The sequence below is a fragment of the Capra hircus genome, chromosome 17 (genome assembly GCF_001704415.2).
Source record: "Capra hircus breed San Clemente chromosome 17, ASM170441v1, whole genome shotgun sequence".
Classification (NCBI taxonomy): Eukaryota; Metazoa; Chordata; class Mammalia; order Artiodactyla; family Bovidae; genus Capra; species Capra hircus.
The window spans coordinates 41,980,341-42,004,626 of NC_030824.1; the positions used below are offsets into that span (position 1 = coordinate 41,980,341).

Below are 24,286 nucleotides of genomic sequence, written 5' to 3' on the forward strand. Positions count from 1 at the left end.
GGTCCCATCACTTCATGACAGATAGATGGGGCAACAGTGGAAACAGTGGCTGACTTTATTTTTCTGGGCTCCAAAATCACTGCAGATGGTGACTGCAGCCAGGAAATTAAAAGATGCTTACTCCTTGGAAGGAAAGTTATGACCAACCTAGATAGCATGCTAAAACGCAGAGACATTACTTTGCCAACAAAGGTCCGTCTAGTCAAGGCTATGGTTTTCCCAGTGGTCATGTATGGATGTGAGAGCTGGACTATAAAGAAAGCTGAGTGCTGAAGAAGTGATGCTTTTGAACTGTGGTGCTGAAGACTCTTGCGAGTCCCTTCTACTGCAAGGATATCCAACCAGTCCATCCTAAAGGAGATCAGTCCTGGGTATTCATTGGAAGGACTGATGTTGAAGCTGAAACTCCAATACTTTGGACACCTGATGTGGAGAGCTGACTCATTTAAAAAGACCTTGATGCTGGGAAAGATTGAGGATAGGAGGAGAAGGGGATGACAGTGGATGAGATGGTTGGATGGCATCACCGACTCGATAGACATGGGTTTGGGTGGACTCTGGGTGTTGGTGATGGACAGGGAGGCCTGGTGTGCTGTGGTTCATGGGGTTGCAAAGAGTCAGACACGACTAAGCGACTGAACTGAACTTGATATTGTACCAGTGTTACTGGCTCCCAAAACAATTATACTTGAGATACACAGAATTTTTTATACCTAATTTTAATTCTTCATCTTGCTTTTTAGCAATAATAATAATAAAGATGATTAAAATAATAGGTAATTTTTTTCACACATGTGCTAGGCATTCCACTATGTGCTTTATGAGAATTTAAAACTAATTATATTAAGAACTCCAGAAAAGGAGAATTACTATAATCTCTGTTTATAAATGAAGAAGGTGAAGCACAAAAAGATTTCCCAAGATCACAGAGTGAGAAAGTAGAATGGGACCAAACTCAAGAAGTTTGACCAGATTTTTCTTCAAAATCTCGTGTGTTTCACAAAAGGAGATGCCAATATTCTCCACTGCATGATCAACGCTAATTACAGTGTCTCATATATAGTAAACACCTAATAAATATTTGTGAAATCAAGATATTTGAATCTTATTATTTAGACTTAGTGCTTTAATAAAGCATAATATAATAAAGAATTCTCTCTCAATTTTCTATTATAAATTGCCTTGTATTTAGTTTTCAATTTATTCAGTTTGGATTCGCCTAGTCTTCATGCATGACACAAAGGTCTTTCAATCTAGTGATGCATACCAAAACAACTGTACATAGAACTTAGTAATATACATAAACATGAATGTATAAGTAATAAGCAGAATTAACATTTAACGTATTTTATGGATTCATTAACATTTTATAAAACTGCTTGAACTGTCACTCAGTTAAAATTTCACATTTATATACAAAGTACATTGCAGATATTGTGGCAAAATTTTCTTTCACAAACTTTTTCAACTTTGACTGCTCAATCCTGGACCTCACCAAACTTACTATGAAATAATAACCCAAAATGTAGCAAAAAGGAAGGACCATCTTCAGAGAAATAATATGGGACCAAGCAAGGTATAGATGGAGAAAGGCAAAGACGGTAAGATAGGAGGGAAAAGGGGTGAGGAATGAGAACAAATGTGACTAAAAAAAAATAAAATAAAATTGAGTGTTAGAAATTATAGCAACAAAAGTACCACAGAGAAGTAGAATTCTCTTTTTTGTTTTGTTTTGTTTTTTGAAACTACAAATCTTATCTAGTTCTGCAGTCTGCTTTTTTTTATAAATTAAATTTTTAAGTATTTATTGAGGTGTGGCTGACAATCACTGCCTATATTTAAGGTGTACAAATGAGGGTTCTTTTACATATGTCTGTCACAGCATTTTTTAAGAGTAGTAAGAAATGCATATTCTGCTACAGCTTTCAAAAGGTATTTAATGTCTGTAGAAAGCATTTTAAAGTCTAAATTAATTTTCATTTATTTATTTATATGTGAACATTAATAGGCTTCCCAGGTGGCAGGAGTGGTAACGTTGCCATTGCAGGAGACGTAAGAGACATGAGTTCGATCCCTGGGTGGGGAAGATTCCCTGAAGGAGGGCATGGCAACTCAGTCTAGTATTCTTGCTTGGAGAGTCCCATGGACAGGGGAGCCTGGTGGGCTACAGTCTGTAGGCTTGCAAGAGTCAGAAAGGACTGAAGCGATTTAGCATGCATGCATGCATGCACGTTAGTAAATTCTTCCTGAAATACTAGGCTAAAACAGAGCAAAGAATATGCTTTCCTCATTATCTTTTCCCCTCTATTACTTTTCAAATCCCTTCCCTTTATATGTTAAAAAGAATTCAGTGCTACATAATGCTCCTTAACAAGGTATATATAGCCTATCTAATTAATAAATGATATCACTTTTGAAAGCCAAGAATTCCAAAACCAAATTTCCAAGGAATAAAAGACAATTCAACTTTTTACAGATAACTATAAAATCAAAATTTTAATAATGAATTTCTAATCCCCATTTATAAAATGAAGAAACTGAGGAATACAGGAAGGTATAAAAATGGGATTCAAATCCATAGAAGATATGAGATACCTGGCATACAAAATTGTAAATTAAAATAACATTCTCTTACATATAACCGAAAAAACTGCAATGCTAAAAACAGGATATAAATAATATAGCTTCCCAAATATTTCAATAACCATACAGGAAGAAAAAAGGAAGAAAAGCATAATTCTAAAAGAAGTGTAAATTTAGAAAAATATAATTCCACAAACTTTGAAAACTGAAGAAAATGGTTATCAGAAGAAAACACGGGCAAAAATGTAAGTTTAGGCAAGTGGATAATTGATTCTTTTCTTCAAAAATTTTCTTTTGCATTAAAATATTTCACAACACACAAAAAATCATGCCAAAAGAATTAGGATTCAATTAAAATATATACATGGCAACTGTAACATACAGCAAGAGTACATATTACAAGTTTTGTTACCTGTTAACTATTTTGCAAACTGTAGGAAATCATCATGCTAATGATTTTGATATTCTATTATCATTCATAAATAATGACTGATCACAGATTTTTAGAAATTCTCTGTTTATTCAGGATAATAAATATATTACTCACCTGACTGGCCAGTTTTAGTTGTTCTTGAAGATTCCTGACTGTTTCGTCATCTGTATATATCTCATTTCCCATCTCTGTGCCAAAGGGAAGGGCCTCCAATTGCTTTGCAACAACAGCATCTTTTAATTCATTGTGCAACCTTTGGAAAAAACAGTGAACACAACAACAATCTAATTTTAGTAACAGCAGTTATTGTTTCAGGGTCAACTAAATCAACATTTGGGTCAAAAATCACTATTTACACAAAAATCATTTCTAAGTCGTCCTCTAAATGTAGAAGTATTTAAAAATCATTAAATAATGAGTCACAAGAAAAAAGCTTCTGCACAACAAAGGAAAATATAAGCAAGGTGAAAAGACAGCCTTTGGAATGGGAGAAAATAATAGCAAATGAAGCAACTAACAAACAACTAATCTCAAAAATACACAAGCAATGCATGCAGCTCAATTCCAGAAAAATAAATGACCCAATCAAAAAATGGGCCAAAGAACTAAATAGACATTTCTCCAAAGAAGACATACAGATGGCTAACAAACACATGAAAAGATGCTCAACATCACTCATTATCAGAGAAATGCAAATCAAGACCACAATGAGGTACCATTTTACACCAGCCTGAATGGCTGTGATCCAAAAGTCTACAAGCAATAAATGCTGGAGAGGGCGTGGAGAAAAGGGAACCCTCTTACACTGTTGGTGGGAATGCAAACTAGTACAGCCACTATGGAGAACAGTGTGGAGATTCCTTAAAAAACTGGAAATAGAACTGCCTTATGACCCAGCAATCCCGCTGCTGGGCATACACACCGAGGAAACCAGAATTGAAAGAGACACGTGTACCCCAATGTTCATCGCAGCACTGTTTATAATAGCCAGGACATGGAAGCAACCTAGATGTCCATCAGCAGATGAATGGATAAGAAAGCTGTGGTACATATACATAATGGAGTATTACTCAGCCATTAAAAAGAATCCATTTGAATCAGTTCTAATGAGGTGGATGAAACTGGAGCCGATTATACACAGTGAAGTAAGCCAGAAAGAAAAACACCAATACAGTATACTAACACATATATATGGAATTTAGAAGGATGGTAATGATAACCCTGTATGTGAGACAGCAAAAGAGATGCAGATGTACAGAACAGACTTTTAGACTCTGTGGGAGAGGGAGAGGAAGAGGGTGGGATGATTTGGGAGAATGGCATTGAAACATGTATAATATCATATAAGAAACGAATCGCCAGTCTGTGTTTGATGCAGGATACAGGATGCTTGTGGCTGGTGCACTGGGATAACCCAGAGGGATGGTATGGGGAGGGATGTGGGAGGGGGCTTCAGGAGTGGGAACTTATGTACACCCATGGCGGATTCATGTTGATGTATGGCAAAACCAATACAGTATTTTAAAGTAAAAATAAATAAATAAATAAATAAAATAAAATAAAATATTTAAAAAAATACATCAAAATTTTGAATTAGTTAAATTGATCAATTCAAAGATACACAATTCAGTTTGTCCTAGGAAAATTTTAATTTTTCAAACAGATAAAATTCTGATATTATACCTTATTCACTGATAAACAAGTCATTCAGAAAAAAATTAAATAATTTCATCTAGTTAATGAAATGGAAAGGGGATTATAGAATTTTGTGTTAATTTCTTCACTGTGTTTCACAAAACTCATTTGATTTCTGACTAGGTCTAGTTCATATAGAATAAAATTCTTGATGGTTATGAAATCAAGACTTTATTTGCCAGCACTTTCTTAAATAAGCTTGATGGTAATTTTGAAAGTCTTAAATTCAACTTTAATCTTATATTAAATTATAAATATTTCATAAATGACAAATATTTCAGAAATCTATTTCATAAATTACAAACTATTCATTAAATTCAAATATTTTAGTAATTTAAAATTATCAAAAAATTAGGTGTATAATATAGACACAGAAGGGAAAATGGTTTTTAACATTAGAAAAACTTGAAAATTTTGAATTTGTATATTTATAACCAGAAAAATCATTTATATTAAACATATCTCAAGGTAAAAATTTCTCAAGGGAATTGCATCTATCTCTATAGAATAATCTGGGAATAAGCAGTGGCTCAGATGGTAAAGTGTCTGTCTACAATGTGGGAGACCTGAGTTCGATCCCTGGGTCAGGAAGATTCCCTGGAGAAGGAAATGGCAACCCACTCCAGTACTCTTACCTGGAAAATCCCATGGACAGAGGAGGTTGGTGAAGGCTACTGTCCATGGGGTCACAAAGAGTCGGGCACGACTGAGCGACTTCACTTTCACTATAGAATAATCTAAACAGAATTACCTACTAATACTACAATCTCCACTGAAACTAGAAAAATACAATCTGAAATTTTAAAACATGTTTATTGAAAACAAAGTTCATCAGATACAATAAAACTCACAAGGCAATAATCTGTTACCAGTGGGGTGAAGGCAGGGGGGAGATGCAGTGTAGGGGTAGTGGATTAAGAGGTACAATTTATTAAATACAAAATAAGCTAAGAAAACATCTTGTACAACACAGGGAATATAGCCCATATTTTATATTAACTCTAAAGGACGTATGGGGCTTCCCTGGTGGCTCAACAGTAAAGAAGCCACCTGCAGTGAAAGAGATGTAGGTTCAATGCCTGGGTCAGGAAGATCCTCTGGAGAAGGAAATGGCAACCTACTCCAATATTTTTTGTCTAGAAATCTCATGGACAGAGGATCCTAGCAGGCTTACAGTCCATGGGGTTGCATAAGAATCGGACATGATTTAGCAACTGAACAACAAATAAATGAAGTACAGGTGGTTCAGTGGTAAAGAATACACCTGCCAGGCAGGAGACGTGGGTTCAACCCCTGGTTCAGGAAGAGCCCCTGGAGAAGGAAATGGCAACCCACTCCAGTATTCTTGCCTGGAAAATCCTATGGACAGAGGAGCCTGGTGGGCTACAGTCCATGGGTTCACAAAACAGTCGGTTACAACTTAGTGACTAGACAATAAATGAAGTATAAACATTGAGAATCACCATATTGTTCATCTGTAACACATAATATTGTACAGCAACTATAATTCAATATTAAAAAACAAAACCTTTATTGGTTAAGAGCAAATTTGTTGTTGTTCAGTTGCTAAGTTGTATCTGATTCTTTGTGACTGCATGGACTGCAGCAAGCCAGGCTTTCCATTCTTCACTATCTCCCAGTTTGCTCAAATTCATGCCCATTGAGTTGGGGAATACTATCTAACCATCTCATCCTGTGCCATCCGCTTCTCCTTTTGCCTTCAATCTTTCCCAGGATAAGGATCTTTTCCAATGAGTTGGCTCTTCACATAAAGTGGCAAAAGTATTGGAGCTTCAGCATCAGTCCTTCCAATGAACATTTAGATTTAGAGTTGATTTCCTTAGGACTGACTGGTTTGATTTCCTTGCAGTATATCCAAACTTCCTGAATCAGAAGCCAGGATCTGTCACTTTGTTTGCTATGTGACCTTGAACATGTTACTTAACCTCTTTTGGTCTCAGTTTCTTTATCTTAGTTGCCCCCTCCCTGTCTAGGAGACTCTACAAGATCAGCAAGTGGGTCCTAACAGGTTCCTTTCCAGTTACTGCTTCTGTTCTGGGACTCAGAGCAACTGAGATTCTGTGTGTGCTCTTTAGGAGGGGAGTTTCTGTTTCCTCTGGCTCTCCAATATTCAAATCCCACTGGCTTTCAAAGCCACAAGTTTTGAGGGCTTAGCTTCCTGGTGCAGGACCCTGAGCTCAGGAGTCTGACGTGTGGCTTGGACCCTTTGCTCTTTAGGGAAAACTTCTGTGACTGTGATTATCCTCCAGTTTGTGGGTCACCTACCTGAGGCTGTGCCTACATTATGTCTCTGCCCTCTCCTACCCTTTTTTTCCCTTAATCTTTCGGCCACTCTATGCAGCATGCAGGATCTTAGTTCCCTGACCAGGGATGGAATACACGCCCCTTGCAGCGGAAGCCTGCCATCTTAACCACTGGATTGCCAGGGAAGTTCTACCCATCTTGTTTTGGTTCCTTCCTTTAGTTGTAAAAATATTTTCTGCTGAATTCAAGTGATTCTCATTGACAGCTGCTCTTCAAACAGTTGTAATTTTGCTGTGGTTAGAGAAGCTGAGTTCAGGGTTTTCCTATTCTGTCAACTTGGACACACCTTGTCCTTGCAAGGACATTTTCAGAGTTCTGCACTGATATGCAAAGCAAGGACTACCTATATGTAGTTTTTTTTTTTAATTTTGCTTTAGTATCTGAAGTATTTGGAGAAAGGGTTTTAATCTCACAGTTTGCAATCCTGCTGTCTCTTGCCCAAATGCCCTAATTCTCCAAATGTCTTACAATTTGGGGTTTCAGTACTTGCACCCAAGCACTGCATGCTGGACTCTTATTGACTGTGAGGGCTACTTCATTTCTTCTAAAGGACTCTTGCCTTCAGTAGTAGATATGGTGGTCATCAGAATTAAATTTGCCATTCCAGTCCATTTTAGTTTACTGATTCCTAAAATGTGGATGTTCACTCTTGCCATCTCCTGTTTGACTACTTCCAATTTGCCTTGATTCATGAACCTAACATTCCAGGTTCCTATGCAGTATTGCTCCCTACAGCATCAGACTCTACTTCCATCACCACTCATACCCACAACTTGGTGCTGTTTTCGCTTTGGCTCTGTCTCTTCATTCTTTCTGTTATTTCTCCACTCTTCTCCAGTAGCATATTGGGCACCTACCGACCTGGGGAGTTCATCTTTCATGTAATATCTTTTTGCCTTTTCATACAGCTCATGAGTTCTCAAGGCCAAGAGTACTGAAGCGGTTTGCCATTTCCTTCTCCAGAAGACCACATTCTGTCAGACCTCTCCACGATGACCCATGTCAACTGCATGGTTCAAATACTCTTTTTTGAGTTTTCCTTTCAATTACTGAGGAACAATCTGTTTATATTTCCTTCCAGCTGGTGGAGTTGTCTGTTTTGCCATTCAACGCTATCACTGAATTTTTCTAAACTTAAAAAAAAAAAAAAAACAGAAAATTGGAAATTTTCTATCCTAAGGCTTTGTTATTGGGTTCTTGCAAATTTTAAACTGTCATATCTTTTAACATTATGAAATATCGCTATTTATAATATTCTCTTACATTAAGGTCTACTATTAATATGCCTGATTTTACCCGTTTTCTTTCAGTTTGCACTTGCATGGTTTATTTATTCTCCATTCTCTTATTTGCAACCATTCAATATTCTTGTATTTTAGAACTCTGTCTGATAAGAAATATGTAAGTGTCCTTTTTAATTCCTCTGATAAATCACTGTCTTTTAACTGTAGCATGTAGTACACTGAAATCTTATGTAATTAGTAATGTATCTGAGCTTATATCTATTTCAGTATTTGCTTTCTATTTGCCCTGTCCGTTATTGATTGTTCTCTTCTTTCATGCTTTTAGATTATTTTTTACTACTCCATTTTTCTACTCTATTATCTGGGTTGGCAGTTACATGATCTTTTGCTTTACTTTTGAAGATTATAACATGCATCACTGAATAATCAAACTCTAAAATAAATTAGCATTATATCTCTTTGGGGCAATGCTAGAACCTGAGAATATTTTAACTCCAAATACCCTTTTCCTAAATTTATCTTATTGCTATCATGTTTTGGCTTGGTAAGTGAGTGCCTCATGAGCTGATAGAAAATCAAAATGCTGCCGTTTTGAAGTGTCTTCTCTTACTCTATGCAACAACAATGAATCATTTCTCAATCAGATTGTGACATGTGTCCGAAAGTGGATTTTATATGACAACCAGCCATGCGCAGCTCAGTGGCTGGACCAAGAAGCAGCTAGATAGCACTTTCCAAAGTCAAACTTACATTAAAAAAAAATGGGTCATGGCCACTCTTTGGTGGTCTGCTGCCCATCTGATCCATTACAGCTTTCTGAATCTCAGTGAAACCATCACATCTAAGAAGTATGCTCAGCAAAATCAACGAGATGTACGAGAACAGCCACGCCTGAAGTTGGCATTAATCAACAGAAAAGGCCCGATTCTTCTGCACAACCAATGCTTCAGAAGTTGAACGAACTGGGTTACAAAGTTTTGCTTCATCTGCCATATTTCACCTCACCTCTCACCAACCGACTATCACTTCTTTAAGCATCTTGACAACTTTTTGCAGGGAAAGTGCTTTCACAAGGCAGAAAATCCTTTCGAAGAGTTTGTTGAATCCAGAGACATGGATTTTTATGATACAGGAATAAACAAACTTACTTCTCATTAGCAAAAATGTGTTGATTGTAATGATTCCTATTTTGATTAATAAACCCATAACCCTAGTTATGATGATTCAAAATTCACAGTCTGAAATCACAATTACTTTTTTTTGCACCAACCTAATATTTAATTCTCTATAGATATTTTAGAGACATTATTATCACTTTGGAATAGCTGATAGTCATTGGGCTTTTCACACAGTTACCCTTTCCTATAATTCTAAGCTTTCATCTGGGATTATTAATTTTCTTCAGGTAGATTATCTGTTTAGGATTGTCTTCAATTTTTCTAAAGATAGTGTTCTCAATTTCTTTTCATCTGGCCTTTCTTCTGAAGGATAGTTCACTGGGTAAAAAAACTGTATATTAAAAGCTTTTCTTTCAGTACTTTAAAAATATTCCACTGTCAATCTCTTTAACAAGTGGTGCTGGGAAAACTGGTCAATCACCTGTAAAAGAATGAAACTAGAATACTTTCTAACACCATACAAAGATGAACTCAAAATGGATTAAAGATCTAAATGTCAGACCAGAAACTATAAAACTCTTAGAGGAAAACATAGGAAGAACACTCTCTGACATAAACCACAGCAAGATCGTCTATAAGCCACCTTCCAGAGTAATGGAAATAAAATAAAAATAAACAAATGGGATCTAAGACCTAATTAAACTTAAAAGCTTTTGCACAACAAAGTGCGACCCCATGGGCTGCAGCCTACCAGGCTCCTCTGTCCATGGGATTTTCCAGGCAACAGTCCTGGAGTGGATTGCCATTTCCTTCTCCAGGGGATCTTCCCAACCCAGGGATCGAACCCAGGTCTCCCGCATTGTAGACTAACGCTTTACTGTCTGAGCCACCAGGGAAGTCCAAAGGAAACTATAAGCAAGATGAAACGGCAGCCTTCAGAATGGGAGAAAATAAGAGCAAACAAAGCAACTGACAAAGAATTAATTGCCAAAATATACAAGCAGCTCATGCAGCTCAATACCAGAAAAATAAATGACCCAATCAAAAATGGGGCAAAGAACTAAATAGACATTTCTCCAAAGATGACATACAGATGGCTAACAAACACACGAAAAGATGCTCAATATCACTCATTATCAGAGAAATGCAAATCAAGACCACAATGAGGTACCATCTCACACCGGTCAGAATGGCTGCGATCCAAAAGTCTACAAGCGATAAATGCTGGAGAGGGTGTAGAGAAAAGGGAACCCTCTTACACTGTTGGTGGGAATGAAACTAGTACAGCCACTATGGAGAACAGTGTGGAGATTCCTTAAAAAACTAGAAATAGAACTGCCATATGACCCCAGCAATCCTACTGCTGGGCACACACTGAAGAAACCAGAATTGAAAGAGACGCATGTACCCCAATGTTCACTGCAGCACTGTTTACTAGCTAGGACATGGGGGGAACCCAGATGTCCATCAGCAGACAAATGGATAAGGAAGCTGTAGTACATATACACAATGGAATATTACTTAGCTATAAAAAAGAATGCATTTGAGTCAGTTCTAATGAGGTGGATGACACTGGAGCCTATCATACAGAGTAAAGTACGTCAGAAAGAGAAACACCAATGCAGTATATTAATGCATATATATGGAATTTAATCCTATATGCAAGACAGCAAAAGAGACACAGATGTAAGGAACAGACTTTTGGACTCTGTGGGAGGTGGTGAGGGTAGGGCGGGATAGCATTGAAACATGTATACTACCATATGTAAAACAGATGACCAGTGCAAATTGGATGAAGGAAGTAGGGCACCTAAAGCTGGTGCTCTGGGACAACCCAGAGGGGTGGAGTGGGGAAGGATGTGGGAGGAGGGGTTCAGGATTGTGGGACACATATGCACTCATGGCTGCTTCCTGTCAATGTATGGCAGAAACCACCACAAAATTGTAAAGTAGTTAGCCTGCATGCAATTAAAACAAATATATTAATTAAATATTCCACTGTCTCCTATTTTCCAGTATTTTTTGTTGAGAAGTCAGTTAATATGGTATTGCTGCTACTGTGAAGATAATCTCTACCTGCTTGATTTTTTCTCTTTGGTTTTCTGTTACTTCATAATAATGCACCTAGGTATAGTACTTTTGAATTATCCTGCTCATGACACATGGTGTGTTTTTAATTTGTGGACTGATGTCTCTCTGCTTTCTCTGGAACTCAAGCTATATGAATTTTAGTTCTTTTCACTATATCCCATATGTCTCTTAGTTTTTGTTTTGCATTTTCTATCCCCTTCTCTCTCTTCTGAATATTGTTTTCATTCTGAATATTTCCTTCTGACTTGGGTTGCATTCCATTAACTCTTCAGTAATATCTCATTTGTCTCATTTTGATTAACTGCATTTTTTCTAGTTCTACAATCTCCATTTGGTCCTTTGAGAGTTTTTAGTTCTTTTATAGAAATTCTCAAAACTGTGTCTTATCTCATTTAACATAGAGACCATTTAACATAAAGACCAAACCTGTGAGTCTGTTTCTATTGCATACTGTTTTTTATGATTTTTTTCAACCATGTTGTCTTCAATCTTACTGCTACTAGCTCTTTTTACACCAGATATGAGCCAGATATCACCAAAACTTAGAGAGATACTTTGAGGCCTAGCAATGATGTTATCTTTTTCTAAAAGACTTCCTTTTCTTTTTTTTTCAGGTGGAGAGGGATATTATCAATCCCTGATTATGCTATACCAACATCAAAGATTCAGATAATTCAGAGTCATGTTTCAGTTCTTTCTGGGAGTAGTTTATTTTGAGGGAATCACCCTTAACTTCAAAGCCTGGATGTTCCTGAGCCACCCACCCTCAAGTCTGATGGGCCCTGAATTTCACTTTTTATTTCTCTTGCTCCATGAATTTGCTTCAAGCTCTGCTCATTCTCAACCTCTCCTCACTTCTTCTAACACAGGGAGATAAATCCAGCAAAAAGTAACCCCAAATCAGATTCACTTCCCTGCACTCTTTCTTTTCCAGGTCTTTGCTCTACAATTCTACAGCGACGCCAATTCATTTAAACAGATTTGATTATTGTCAAATTTTTTTCAAGATCTTCTAGTATTTGTCCAGATTCTCCAGTTTTTCTCAGGAGTCTGATGCCACTACTGCAAACAAAACTCTCTAATTAACTTGTCTACAATTAATTAAAAATGTTCTGAGCACTAGTTTGGGTGCATCTCACTAGTCTGATAATGCTGTTGATTTTATTCAGTTTTTAATTTTAATTTTCAATCCCTCTTTATATCAGGAGTTAGTTGAAAATGTAGTTAAGAGAAATTCTTTACACCCACATACTATTATTTCTAATTTATGATGTGGTTTGTGCTTAATTTGTATGTTGTGGGGCCCTAAATGGGAAACCTTAAAAAAGAAGGGCTAGCTTCGAGGTTTAGAGCTAAGATGGCACCTGGTGGAAGAGATGAGGGCGTGGTGTAAGTTGTTTGTCAAAACTTTTGATTGGCTCTCTTGATTTCCGTGCAGGTGGACAGCCCGTGCTCACCATAGACTCCTGTTATAATGAAGTGGATGACGACTTGACCTTTAACGTGATTGGTGCAACTATGGTATATTAAGATTTGACCTTTAACGTGATTGGTGCAACTATGGAAAGTCCCTCCCAAAACCCCCTCTGCTTGCCTATACAAACCAAGAGTTTGTGGCAATAAAGCAGAACTGCTTAGACGGAACCCCTGTCGCGTCTGATTCTCTCTCGCTCGCCGAGGGGCTGGGTTGGCGGACAGCAGGCTCACCTCTCCTCGGAACCCCTCGGCTTTGCTGAGCGAAGTTCCACTGCCTCTCTCTTTCTGCAGAGCGTCCCCCGCAGTATGTATGCATTTATATGATGGACAGGGTTTGCAGTCCATGTTTATTAAAATGTTTTATGTGTCTTGAAAACATAGTATATTCCTGTTGGTTCATAGATGAGTAATAGAAGCAGAAAAAAATATATATATATAGATACTCAAACTTGTTCTTTGCTCTTTGTATCTTTTATATCTCTTATTTTTGCCCTTGTTTCTTTGAAATAATATATAGTGTAATATAATATTTATAAATACTAAGTAAATACATGTTATCTAATTCTCCAAAGATCTTAGCAGTAGAGTTGAAAAAATAAAGTCATTTAAGTAATGCAAAGATTTTTAAGGAATCTTTTTCAAAGCATTACTTTTTATGTATGGTTAATGAATCTTGAAAATTAGATATTAATAATTTAAGTAAGGGCTTCCTTGGTGGCTCAGTGGTAAAGAATCTGCCTGCAAAGTAGGAGAAGTGGGTTCAATCCTTGGGTCAGGAAGATTCCCTGGAGAAGGAAATGGCAACCCACTCCAGTATTCTTGCCTGGAAAATACTATCACAGAGTTGCGCGGCAGGCTGCAGTCCATGGCATTGCTAAAGAATCAGACACGACTTAGCAGCTAAACAGCAACAACAATTTAAGTAGGTTCAACAAACATTTGGGGGCTGCCCAAGTGGATCAGTGGCAAAGAACCTGCATGCCAATGCAGGAGATGAGGAGATGCAGTTCAGTCCCTGGGTTGGGAAGATCCCTGGAGGAGGAAATGGCAACCCACTCCAGTATTCTTGCTGAAAAATCCCACGGACAGTGTGGAGGGCTAGAGCCCATGGGACTGCAAAGAGTCGGACACAACAGAGCACACACACGCAAAACATTTGAAGAGCTATTATACACAAGATAGTAAGAGAGTTCTGGTCCTAGGTGCATTTATTCAAATATATAACCAAGTCAAAATGTAAGAATGGTAGAAAAAAGAAAAAGGAGTAAGTTTCCTGGCATGTGGATGGTTTCAAAGTAAGAGGAGACATGAAATCACATAAAAGTTTGTGAAAATAAATGGTGTTATTAATAACAGTAGAACCACATTTCTCTGCATAGTTGCTTTGTCTGCAGTCACCATCAATTAGCTGATCTCTATTTTCTCGTGCAAATGCTTAAAAAAAAGAAAAAGTCAATCTTATTGATTTATACTGCAGAACTGTTTTGCTGAGACCACACAGACCATGATTAGGAAGCTGGACAATCAGGAAGCAGATATGCTGACTGCTGATTCTAGGAACACACCTCTTTAGTTTAGCTGAGATCCTGGGATCAGGAAGTACTGCCAGTGGTAATGCCTGCAGGAACACCCTGACTTAGCTTTGACAGAAGCAGTTGCAAGAATTATTGGCACTAGGGCCACACTACACTTGTTAGATTCTCATCCACAAAAACAGATTCCCAGAGAATGCTTTCCTCCTACTTATCTCCTGATTTAGGTCATTTACATGTGCTTACCATTAGCAGAACCCAATTCACATTCTGAACTAGATTTTGATTTTCCAGACTCTGCAGTATAAGAAGGTATACTATAATAAAGGAGGGTGGAACAGATGTTAGGCCAATCTACTATATCAGCCATAAACTGTTATTATAATTGTACAATGTAATTAAATATGATGCAAAATGAACAAAAGTACAAAAGAGCTGGGTTTTTTCCTATGAAACCTAAGCTGAATATGAAAGGCTCAATAAAAATGATTTATTAAATAGCTGCTATTGAATTAGAGGTAGGTAAAATAATTATAAAAAGTCAGAGAAATTATGAAATCAGAGGATCAAAAGGAGATCAAAAGGATCTCTAAGTTCTTACCCTTCTTCAAAGAAACTGAAACTGGAAGCTATAAAGAACAAATTATTCTCCATGCTTTATGTGTAAAAGACAACAAACAACTATAATTAGTAGTCTTACTCAAAGTAAAGATCTTCAGTTCAGTTGCTCAGCCATATCCGACTCTTTACAACCCCATGAACCACAGCACGCCAGGCCTCCCTGTCCATCACCAACTCCCAGAGTCCACCCAAACCCATGTCTATTGTGTCGGTGATGCCATCCAACCATCTCATCCTCCATCGTCCCCTTCTCCTCCTGCCCTCAATCTTTCCCAGCATCAGGGTCTTTTCAAATGAGTCAGCTCTTTGCATCAAGTGGCCAAAGTATTGGAGCTTCACCTTCAACATCAGTCCTTCCAATGAACAACCAGGACTGATCTCCTTCAGAATGGACTGGTTGGATCTCCTTGCAGTCCAAGGGACTCTCAAGAGTCTTCTCCAACACCACAGTTCAAAAGCATCAATTCTTCTGCGCTCAGCTTAGGCATTATATAAAAAATTAAATAAGTGGACATTCATATTAAGTCAAAGTAAAAAATTTTAAAGTATGCATGTTGTACGCATTTTGTCTCTTTCAATCTACAGACTGACTACTGATCTAGAAAGGAAAGAGGGTTTGTACTATATTTTATGCTATGTACCATATGACTGAATTAATAAAAGTAACTGTTTCTGACTAAAATATGGTACTTTACATTGAATTATTATGTATCTATGCCTTTTAAGTTATTTATGTTTTTTATTATTTTTCTATTTTACCACTTGCAGTATTAGTTCAAAAGATACTTAAAAAGCACGTAGTATAATCACAAAAATATACAGACAATAAAAGTGAAATCCAGTCCCAATCCCTCATTTCATAGATTAAGAAACTGAGTTTTACCTAGTATGTTGCTGGTGGGAAGGCAAGTTGATATAGCCACTACAGAAAACAGTATGAAGATTCTTCAGAAAACTACAAACAGAATTACCATATGATCTATCTATCCCACTCCTGGCAATATGCCTGGTCAAAACTATAACTCGAAAAGATACATGCACCTCTATGTTCACAGCTGCACTTTTTACAATAGCCAAAACATGGAAACAACCTAAATGTCCATCAACAGATGAATGGATAAGGAAAATGCGGTACCTATACACAGTGGAACGCTAACTGGAATACATACAAGGTAAAACTCAGCTTCTTAATCTATGGAATAGAGAACAGACTTGTGGGTGGCAAGAGGGAGAAAGGCGGGATGTCCTGGGAGTTTGGGGTTGGTAGATGCAAACTACTACATTTAGAATGAATAAACAACCCAATGTATGGCACAGGGTACTGTTTGCAAAATTCTGTGATAAATCATAATGGAAAAGAATATAAAAAAAGAATGTATATATGTTTATAACTTAAGTCATTTGGCTGTACAGTAGGCACTGGCACAGCATTGTTAATCACCTAAACTTCAAATTAAAAAAAAGAAAGAAACTGAGCTCCAGACAGATTAAAGTACTAATACTAGGAAAATTACCCAGTCAGAAATTGCAGTTCTGAAATTTTAACCAATTATAAATCGGCAAGACAACTTTCTAAATCTTTGAGTGGACAAAGATGAATCAAACAATTCTAACAGTTTGTTTTTGAACTGAATTTTTCATGGATAGTAAGATGCACCATTTCTTTTACACAATATTAAAAATAAAAATTGCTGCTTATTAATCTGATATGCTGTTCCCTACAGCTACATCTCAATTTTGTAGATCTTAAAATAGAGAAGGGAACAGGGAATAGTGTTAGTGAATTTTAGAACTCTGTAAGAGAGAAGAGAGAGTAAGACAAATACAATCACAAAACATTCTAGACAACTGCCTTGTACAACCCCTCTACATGCCTCCCCTCCCCTTACAGACTTTATTCATCATTAAGTCCAAGCTTCCTGGGTGAAGGTACTGACATCACCACCATGGGGCAGTGTTTCCTTTGGGGATTAATACAGAACAGCCTGATATCTACAACTGTTGCTTCCCGTTCTGCGTCTACAGTGACTCATATATATTCTTTCCAGAAAAAAATTGGAATTTTCAAATTCTGAAGTGCCACTGAGTACAATCCTTCAACAGTACACTCTCCTGTGTTTAAAATCCCTGAAGAGCTCCCTACACCATCTGTAGTACAAGTTTAAATTCCTTGACTGAGCATATATTCAGCAGTGGCCACAGGACTAGAAAAAGTCAATTTTCATTTCAATCCCACAGCAATGCCAAACAATGTTCAAACTACTGCACAATTGCACTCATCTCACAAGCTAGCAAAGTAATGCTCAAAATTCTCCAAGCCAGGCTTCAATAGTACCTGAACCGTGAACTTCCAGATGTTCAAGCTGGATTTAGAAAAGGCAGAGGAACCAGAGATCAAACTGCCAAGACCTGTTGGATCATCGAAATAGCGAGAGAGTTCCAGAAAAAACATCTACTTCTGTTTTATTGACTATGTCAGAGCCTTTGACTGTGTGGATCACAACAAACTGTAGAATATTCTAAAAGAGATGGGAATACCTGACCACCTGACCTGCCTCCTGAGAAACTGGTATGCAGGTCAAGAAGCAACAGTTAGTACCAGACATCGAACAACAAACTGGTTCCCAAACTGGGAAAGGAGTACCTCAAGGTTGTATATTGTCATCCTGCTTATTTAACTTATATGCAGAGTACATCATGCAAAATGCCAGGCTGCATGAAGCACAAGCGGGAATTAAGATTGCTGGGAGAAATATCAATAAACTCAGATATGCAGATGACACCACCCTTATGGCAGAACGCAGAGAAGAATTAAAGATCCTCTTGATGAACATGAAAGAGAAGAGTTAAAAGTTTGGCTTAAAACTCAACATTTAGAAAACTTAAGATCACGGCATCCGGTTCCATCACTTCATGGCAAATAGATGGGGAAACAGTAGAAAGACTGTTCATTTTGCTCCAAAATCAATGCAAATGGTGACCACAGCCATGAAATTAAAAGACACTTGGTCCCTGGAAGAAGAGTTATGAGCAATCTAGACAGCATATTAAAAAGTAGAGACATTACTTTGCCAACAAAGGTCTGTGTAGTCAAAGCTATGGTTTTTCCAGCAGTCGTGTTTGGATGTGAGAGTTGGACTATAAAGAAAGCTGAGAGCCGAAGTATTGAGGCTTTTGAACTGTGGTATTGAAGAAGACTCTTGAGAGTCCCTTGGACAGCAAGGAGATCCAACCAGTCAATCCTACAGGAGATCAGTCCTGAATAGTCATTGCGAGGACTGATCCTGAAGCTGAAACTCTAATACTTTGGCCACCTGATGTGAAGAACTGACTCATTTGAAAAGACGCTGATGCTGAGAAATATTGAAGGCAGGAGGAGAAGGGGACGACAGAAGATGAGATGGTTGGATGGCATCATCGACTTGATGGACATGAGTTTGAGCAGGCTCCAGGAGCTGGTGATGGACAGGGAGGCCTGGCGTGTTGCAGTCCCTGGGGTCACAAAAAGTCGGACACAACTGAGTGACTGAACTGAACTGAAATGAGCATGCAAGGTCTTATTCTATCTGGGCTCTGCCCACTATTCCAGGCTTGTGCATAATTCCCTATATAAATATGCTGGGATATGGCCACTGTAAATGATCTGTACTTTAATAAACATACAAATTTTCATTTGATGAACTCCTGCTCATTCTTAAAGGATCTGCTCAATTTTCATCCTCTCACTTAAGCCTTCTCCAACCGGTGATGTAATCAAAATTATAACTGGATGTGTTATAGTTACATTGTCTGCTGTGCTCAGACTTAAGTAATCCTTGACAATAGCCCATGATCTGGGGAACAGCACAGGATATTCTTTACATAGAGACATTTATAATGAGACTAACGTTTTGCATATTTCTCAAGGGTAGCCTTATCATAGACTGACTGACATCAAGTGCTCTGACAAATAGAAGTACTGACCGTTCTTTAAACCAACCAAAGTACCAAGAATGGGTACCTTCAGGATTTGACTAAAGAACAGAGAATCAGCTTTTTGGTTAAAAGAGTAGGAGCAGCAGCTATATGAGAAGGGTGCCACTACTGAAAGGGACCATGTAGTCTGTAGAAGGCAACTAATAAAACAAGCATATCCTCAGAGATGGTCCCAATGTTTCTTAATTTTAGTTGTATTCTATGTTCCTCCTTATCATGCATTCTCACTCACTTAGAATGACCTGTTTCTATTTCTTGAAGCAAAAAAGAGCCAAATGTGTTCCCATATGTAGGTGCTTATGATCCTAATATTTGCAATCATCCACCCCAAAATATGATTTGAACATTTAATACATATCAAGCACTTTCGATCTTTGGTATACTATGGTAAACAGAATAGACAAAGGCCACTGCTCATGAAGGATACATTTTAGTAGAAAAATGACAGGTAAATAAATAATTTCAGGTAGCAATAGGTATCACAAGTAAAACTGGGTAACAGAAAAATGAAAGTTGGGAGGAGGAGTACTACTGGATAACGTGGTCAAAGAATGCCTTCCTGATCGAAGAGGAGGAGACAGTCCTGTGTAGGTCTGGAGAAGAACATTTCAGGCAGAAGAAATACTGATAGGCAAAAAGGCTTCTAGTAGAAACTTGATTTGCCAGTTTTAGGCTTCAGCAATACATGAACCGTGACTCCCTGATGTTCAAGCTGGTTTTAGAAAAGGCAGAGGAACCAGAGATCAAATTGCCAACATCTGCTGGATCATGAAAAAAGCAAGAGAGTTCCAGAAAAACATTTATTTCTGCTTTATTGACTATGCCAAAGCCTTTGACTGTGTGGATCACAATAAACTGGAAAATTCTGAAGAGATGGGAATACCAGACCACCTAACCTGCCTCTTGAGAAATCTGTATGCAGGTCACGAAGCAACAGTCAGAACTGGACATGGAACAACAGACTGGTTCCAAATAGGAAAAGGAGTACGTCAAGGCTGTATATTGTCACCTTGCTTATTTAACTTATATGCAGAGTATATCACGAGAAACGCTGGACTGGAAGAAACACAAGCTGCAATCAAGATTGCCGGGAGAAATACCAATAATCTCAGATAAGCAGATGACACCACCCTTATGGCAGAAAGTGAAGAGGAGCTAAAAAGCCTCTTGATGAAAGTGAAAGAGGGGAGCAAAAAAGTTGGCTTAAAGCTCAACATTCAGAAAACGAAGATCATGGCATCTGGTCCCATCACTTCATGGGAAATAGATGGGGAAACAGTGTCAGACTTTATTTTTTGGGGCTCCAAAATCACTGCAGATGGTGACTGCAGCCATGAAATTAAAAGATGCTTACTCCTTGGAAGAAAAGTTATGACCAACCTAGATAGTATATTCAAAAGCAGAGACATTACTTTGCCGACTAAGGTCCATCTAGTCAAGGCTATGGTTTTTCCTGTGGTCATGTATGGATGTGAGAGTTGGACTGTGAAGAAGGGTGAGTGCCAAAGAATTGATGCTTTTGAACTGTGGTGTTGGAGAAGACTGTTGAGAGTCCCTTGGACTGCAAGGAGATCCAACCAGTCCATTCTGAAGGAGATCACTCCTGGGATTTCTTTGGAAGGAATGATGCTAAAGCTGAAACTCCAGTACTTTGGCCACCTCATGAGAAGAGTTGACTCATTGGAAAAGACTCTGATGCTGGGAGGGATTGGGGGCAGGAGGAGAAGGGGACGACCAAGGATGAGATGGCTGGATGGCATCACAGACTCGACAGATGTGAGTCTGAGTGAACTCCGGGAGTTGGTGATGGACAGGGAGGCCTGGCGTGCTGCGATTCATGGGGTCGCAGAGTCGGACACGACTGAGCGACTGAACTGAACTGATAGCTCATTTGGTAAAGAATCTGCCTGCAATAATGCAGGAGACCCCGGTTCAATTCCTGGGTCAGGAAGATCTGTTGGAGAAAGGATAGGCTACCCACTCCAGTATTCTTGGGCTTCTCTTGTGGCTCAGCTGGTAAAGATTCCGCCTGCAATGCAGGAGACCTGGGTTTGATCCCTGGGTTGGGAAGATTCCCTGGAGAAGGGAAAGGCTACCCACTCCAATATTCTGGCCTGGAGAATTCCATGGGCTGTATAGTCCATGGGGTCACAAAGAGTCAGACACGACTGAGCGACTTTCACATTCATGTGCCAGTTTAAAGGAAGCCAGTAAGATGAGCAGTGTGACTGGAGACTAGTAATTATGGGGGGTGGGGGGTGGGGGTGGTAAGAGACACATATATACAGAAATATACAAACAGACTTATCATAAACAGAGACATATACAGAAACTAGGATACCTCTGAGTTTATATGAGAGGTACACCTCTGAGATTATTAGAAAGAAAAATATTAAACTTTAAGTAAAGAGGATGGTTTTCCTCACAGTATATAGACATAAATTAGCTCTAGAAGAGCAGTGTTTACCATGGAATTCCAGAGATATCTTTTCTTTCACTGGAAAACAGAGCAAATGTATTCATCTTCTGCTATTAAATAAAGTTTCTGAGTACAGAATAACATTTTTGGACAAGTACTGAAAAATAGTGGCTTCATTTTTTCTTTTTTTTATAAATATACACAAGAACTCTTTTCTCTCAAATTTCAAATATATAACATCTAGTTATTTGTGTTCATAGGCTATTATCAACACACACTAATGATATACTTCTCAAACTGGGGATCTGGCAAAGAGACTGGGAATGCCCAGAGAATCTAATTTGGAAAGGCAACGGGATTTGATAACAGAACTTCCACAGGACTGAGGGAAACAGAAACTCTTGGAGGGCAAAAACAAAATCTTGTGCATACCAGGACCCAGGGGAAAGGAGCAGTGACCCCACAGGAGATTGAGTGAGACTTGCCTGTGAGTGTTTGAGGGTCTCCTGGAGAGGTGTTGGTCAGCAGTGGCTTGCTGTGGTGATAGGGGCAGTGGCAGCAGCAGTCCTGAAAGGTGCGTGCTGGTATAAATTCTTTTGGAGGCTGCCAGCGGCCTTACCGGAGAAGGCAATGGCAACCCACTCCAGTACTCTTGCCTGGAAAATCCCATGGATGGAGGAGCCTGGTAGGCTGCAGTCCATGGGGTTGCGAAGTCGGACACGACTGAGCGATTTCACTTTCACTTTTCACTTTCATGCATTGGAGAAGGAAATGGCAACCCACTCCAGTGTTCTTGCCTGGAGAATCCCAGGGACGAGGGAGTGTGGTGGGCTGCCGTCTATGGGGTTGCACAGAGTCAGACACGACTGAAGTGACTTAGCAGCAGCAGCAGTGGCCTTACCAGTAGCCTTACCGGGCTTCCCTTGTGGCTCAGCTGGTAAAGAATACATCTGCAATGTGGCAGACCTGGGTTCCATCCCTGGGTTAGGAAGATCCTCTGGAGAAGGGAAAGGATACCCACTCCAGTATTCTGGCCTGGAGAATTCCATGGATTGTATAGTCCATGGGGCTGCAAAGAGTCAGACACGACTGAGTGACTTTCACTTTCATGCTAGTAGCCTTATCATAGAGCATGCAACTCTACGACTGAGCCACCTCAGGCCAAACAACTAACAGGGAGGAAGCACAGCCCTCATGTCAACAGAGAGTTGGATTAAAGATTTACTGAGCATGGTTCTGCCTACCAGAGCCAGACCCAGCTTTCCCCACAGCCAGTCCCTCCCACCAGGAAGCAAGATTTATAATCCTACAGCCAAGAGAATGAAAATCACAATCACAGAAAGCTAATCAAAATGATCACATGGGTCTCAGCTTTGTGTAACTCAAGCAAGCTATGAGTCATGTCTTGTAGGGCTATTGAAGATGGACGGGTCATGGCGGAGAGTTCTGACAAAATGTGGCCCACTGGAGAAGGGGATGGCAAACCACTTCAGTATTCTTGCCTTGAGAACTTGATGAACACAATCAAAAGGCAAAAAGATATGACACCGGAAGATGAGCCCCCAAGGTTGGCAGGTGTCCAAAGGCTACTGGGGAAGAGCAGAGAAACAGTTCCAGAAAGAATGAAGAGGCTGACCTAAGCGGAAATGTTGCTCAGCTGTGGATGCGTCTGGTGGTGAAAGTAAAGTCCAAAGCTGTAAAGAACAATATTACATAGGAACCTGGAATGTGAGGTTCATGAATCAAGGTAAATTGGAAGTGGTCAAACAGGAGATGGCAAGAGTGAGCGTTGACATTTTAGCAATTAGTGAACTAAAATGGATGGGAATGTGCAAATTTAATTCAGATGACCATATAATTACATTATAACTACCACTGTGGGTAAGAATGCCTTAGAACAAATGGAGTAGCCCTCACAGTCAACAAAAGAGTCTGAAATGCAGTACCTGGGTGCAATCTCAAAAATGACAGAATGATCTCAGTTCATTTCCATCCAGCATCACAGTAATCCAAGTTTATGCCCCAACCATGAATGCTGAAGAAGCTTAAGTCGAAAAGTTCTATGAAGACCTACAAAACCTTCTAGAATTAACATCCAAAAAAGTCATTTTCATCAGAGGGGACGGTAAAGTAAAAGGAGGAAGTCAAGAGATAGCTGGAGTAACAGGCAAGTTTGGCCTTGGAATACAAAATGAAACAGGGCAAAGACTAACAGAGTTTTGCCAAGAGAACGCACCAGTCATAGCAAATACCCTCTTCCAACAACACCAGAGATGACACTACACATGGACATCACCAGATGGTCAATACAGAAATCATATTGATTATATTCTTCATGGTCGAAGATGGAGAAGCTCTATACAGTCAGCAAACACTTCTGGGAGCTGACTGTGGCTCAGACCATGAGCTTCTTATTGCAAAATTCAGGCTTAAATTGAAGAGAGTAGGGAAAACCACTAGGCCATTCAGGTATGGCCTAAATCAAATCCCTTATGATTATACAGTGGAAGTGACAAATAGATTCAAGGGATTAGATCTGGTAGACAGAGTGCCTGAAGAACTATGGAGGGAGGTTCATAACACTGTACAGGAGGTGGTGACCAAAACCATCCCCCAAAAAAAGAAATGCAAGAAGGCAAAGTAGCTGTCTGAAGAGGCCTTAAAAATAGTTGAGATTAGAAAAGAAGGAAAAGGCAAAGGAGAAAGGGGAAAAGATACCAAACTGAATGTAGAGTTCCAGAGAATAGCAAAGACAGAAAGAAAAGCCTTCTTAA

The 24,286-nt window shown here is 38.9% G+C and overlaps 1 protein-coding gene across 1 annotated transcript in view; it reads right to left on the reverse strand.

Moving 5' to 3' along the window:
- SCLT1 (sodium channel and clathrin linker 1) overlaps nucleotides 1–24,286 on the reverse strand; it is a 252,003-nt gene that overhangs the window by 178,550 nt on the left and 49,167 nt on the right. The window contains 1 exon segment of the mRNA XM_005691258.3: nucleotides 3,131–3,269. Within this exon segment, the coding sequence (XP_005691315.1) occupies nucleotides 3,131–3,269 (139 nt within the window).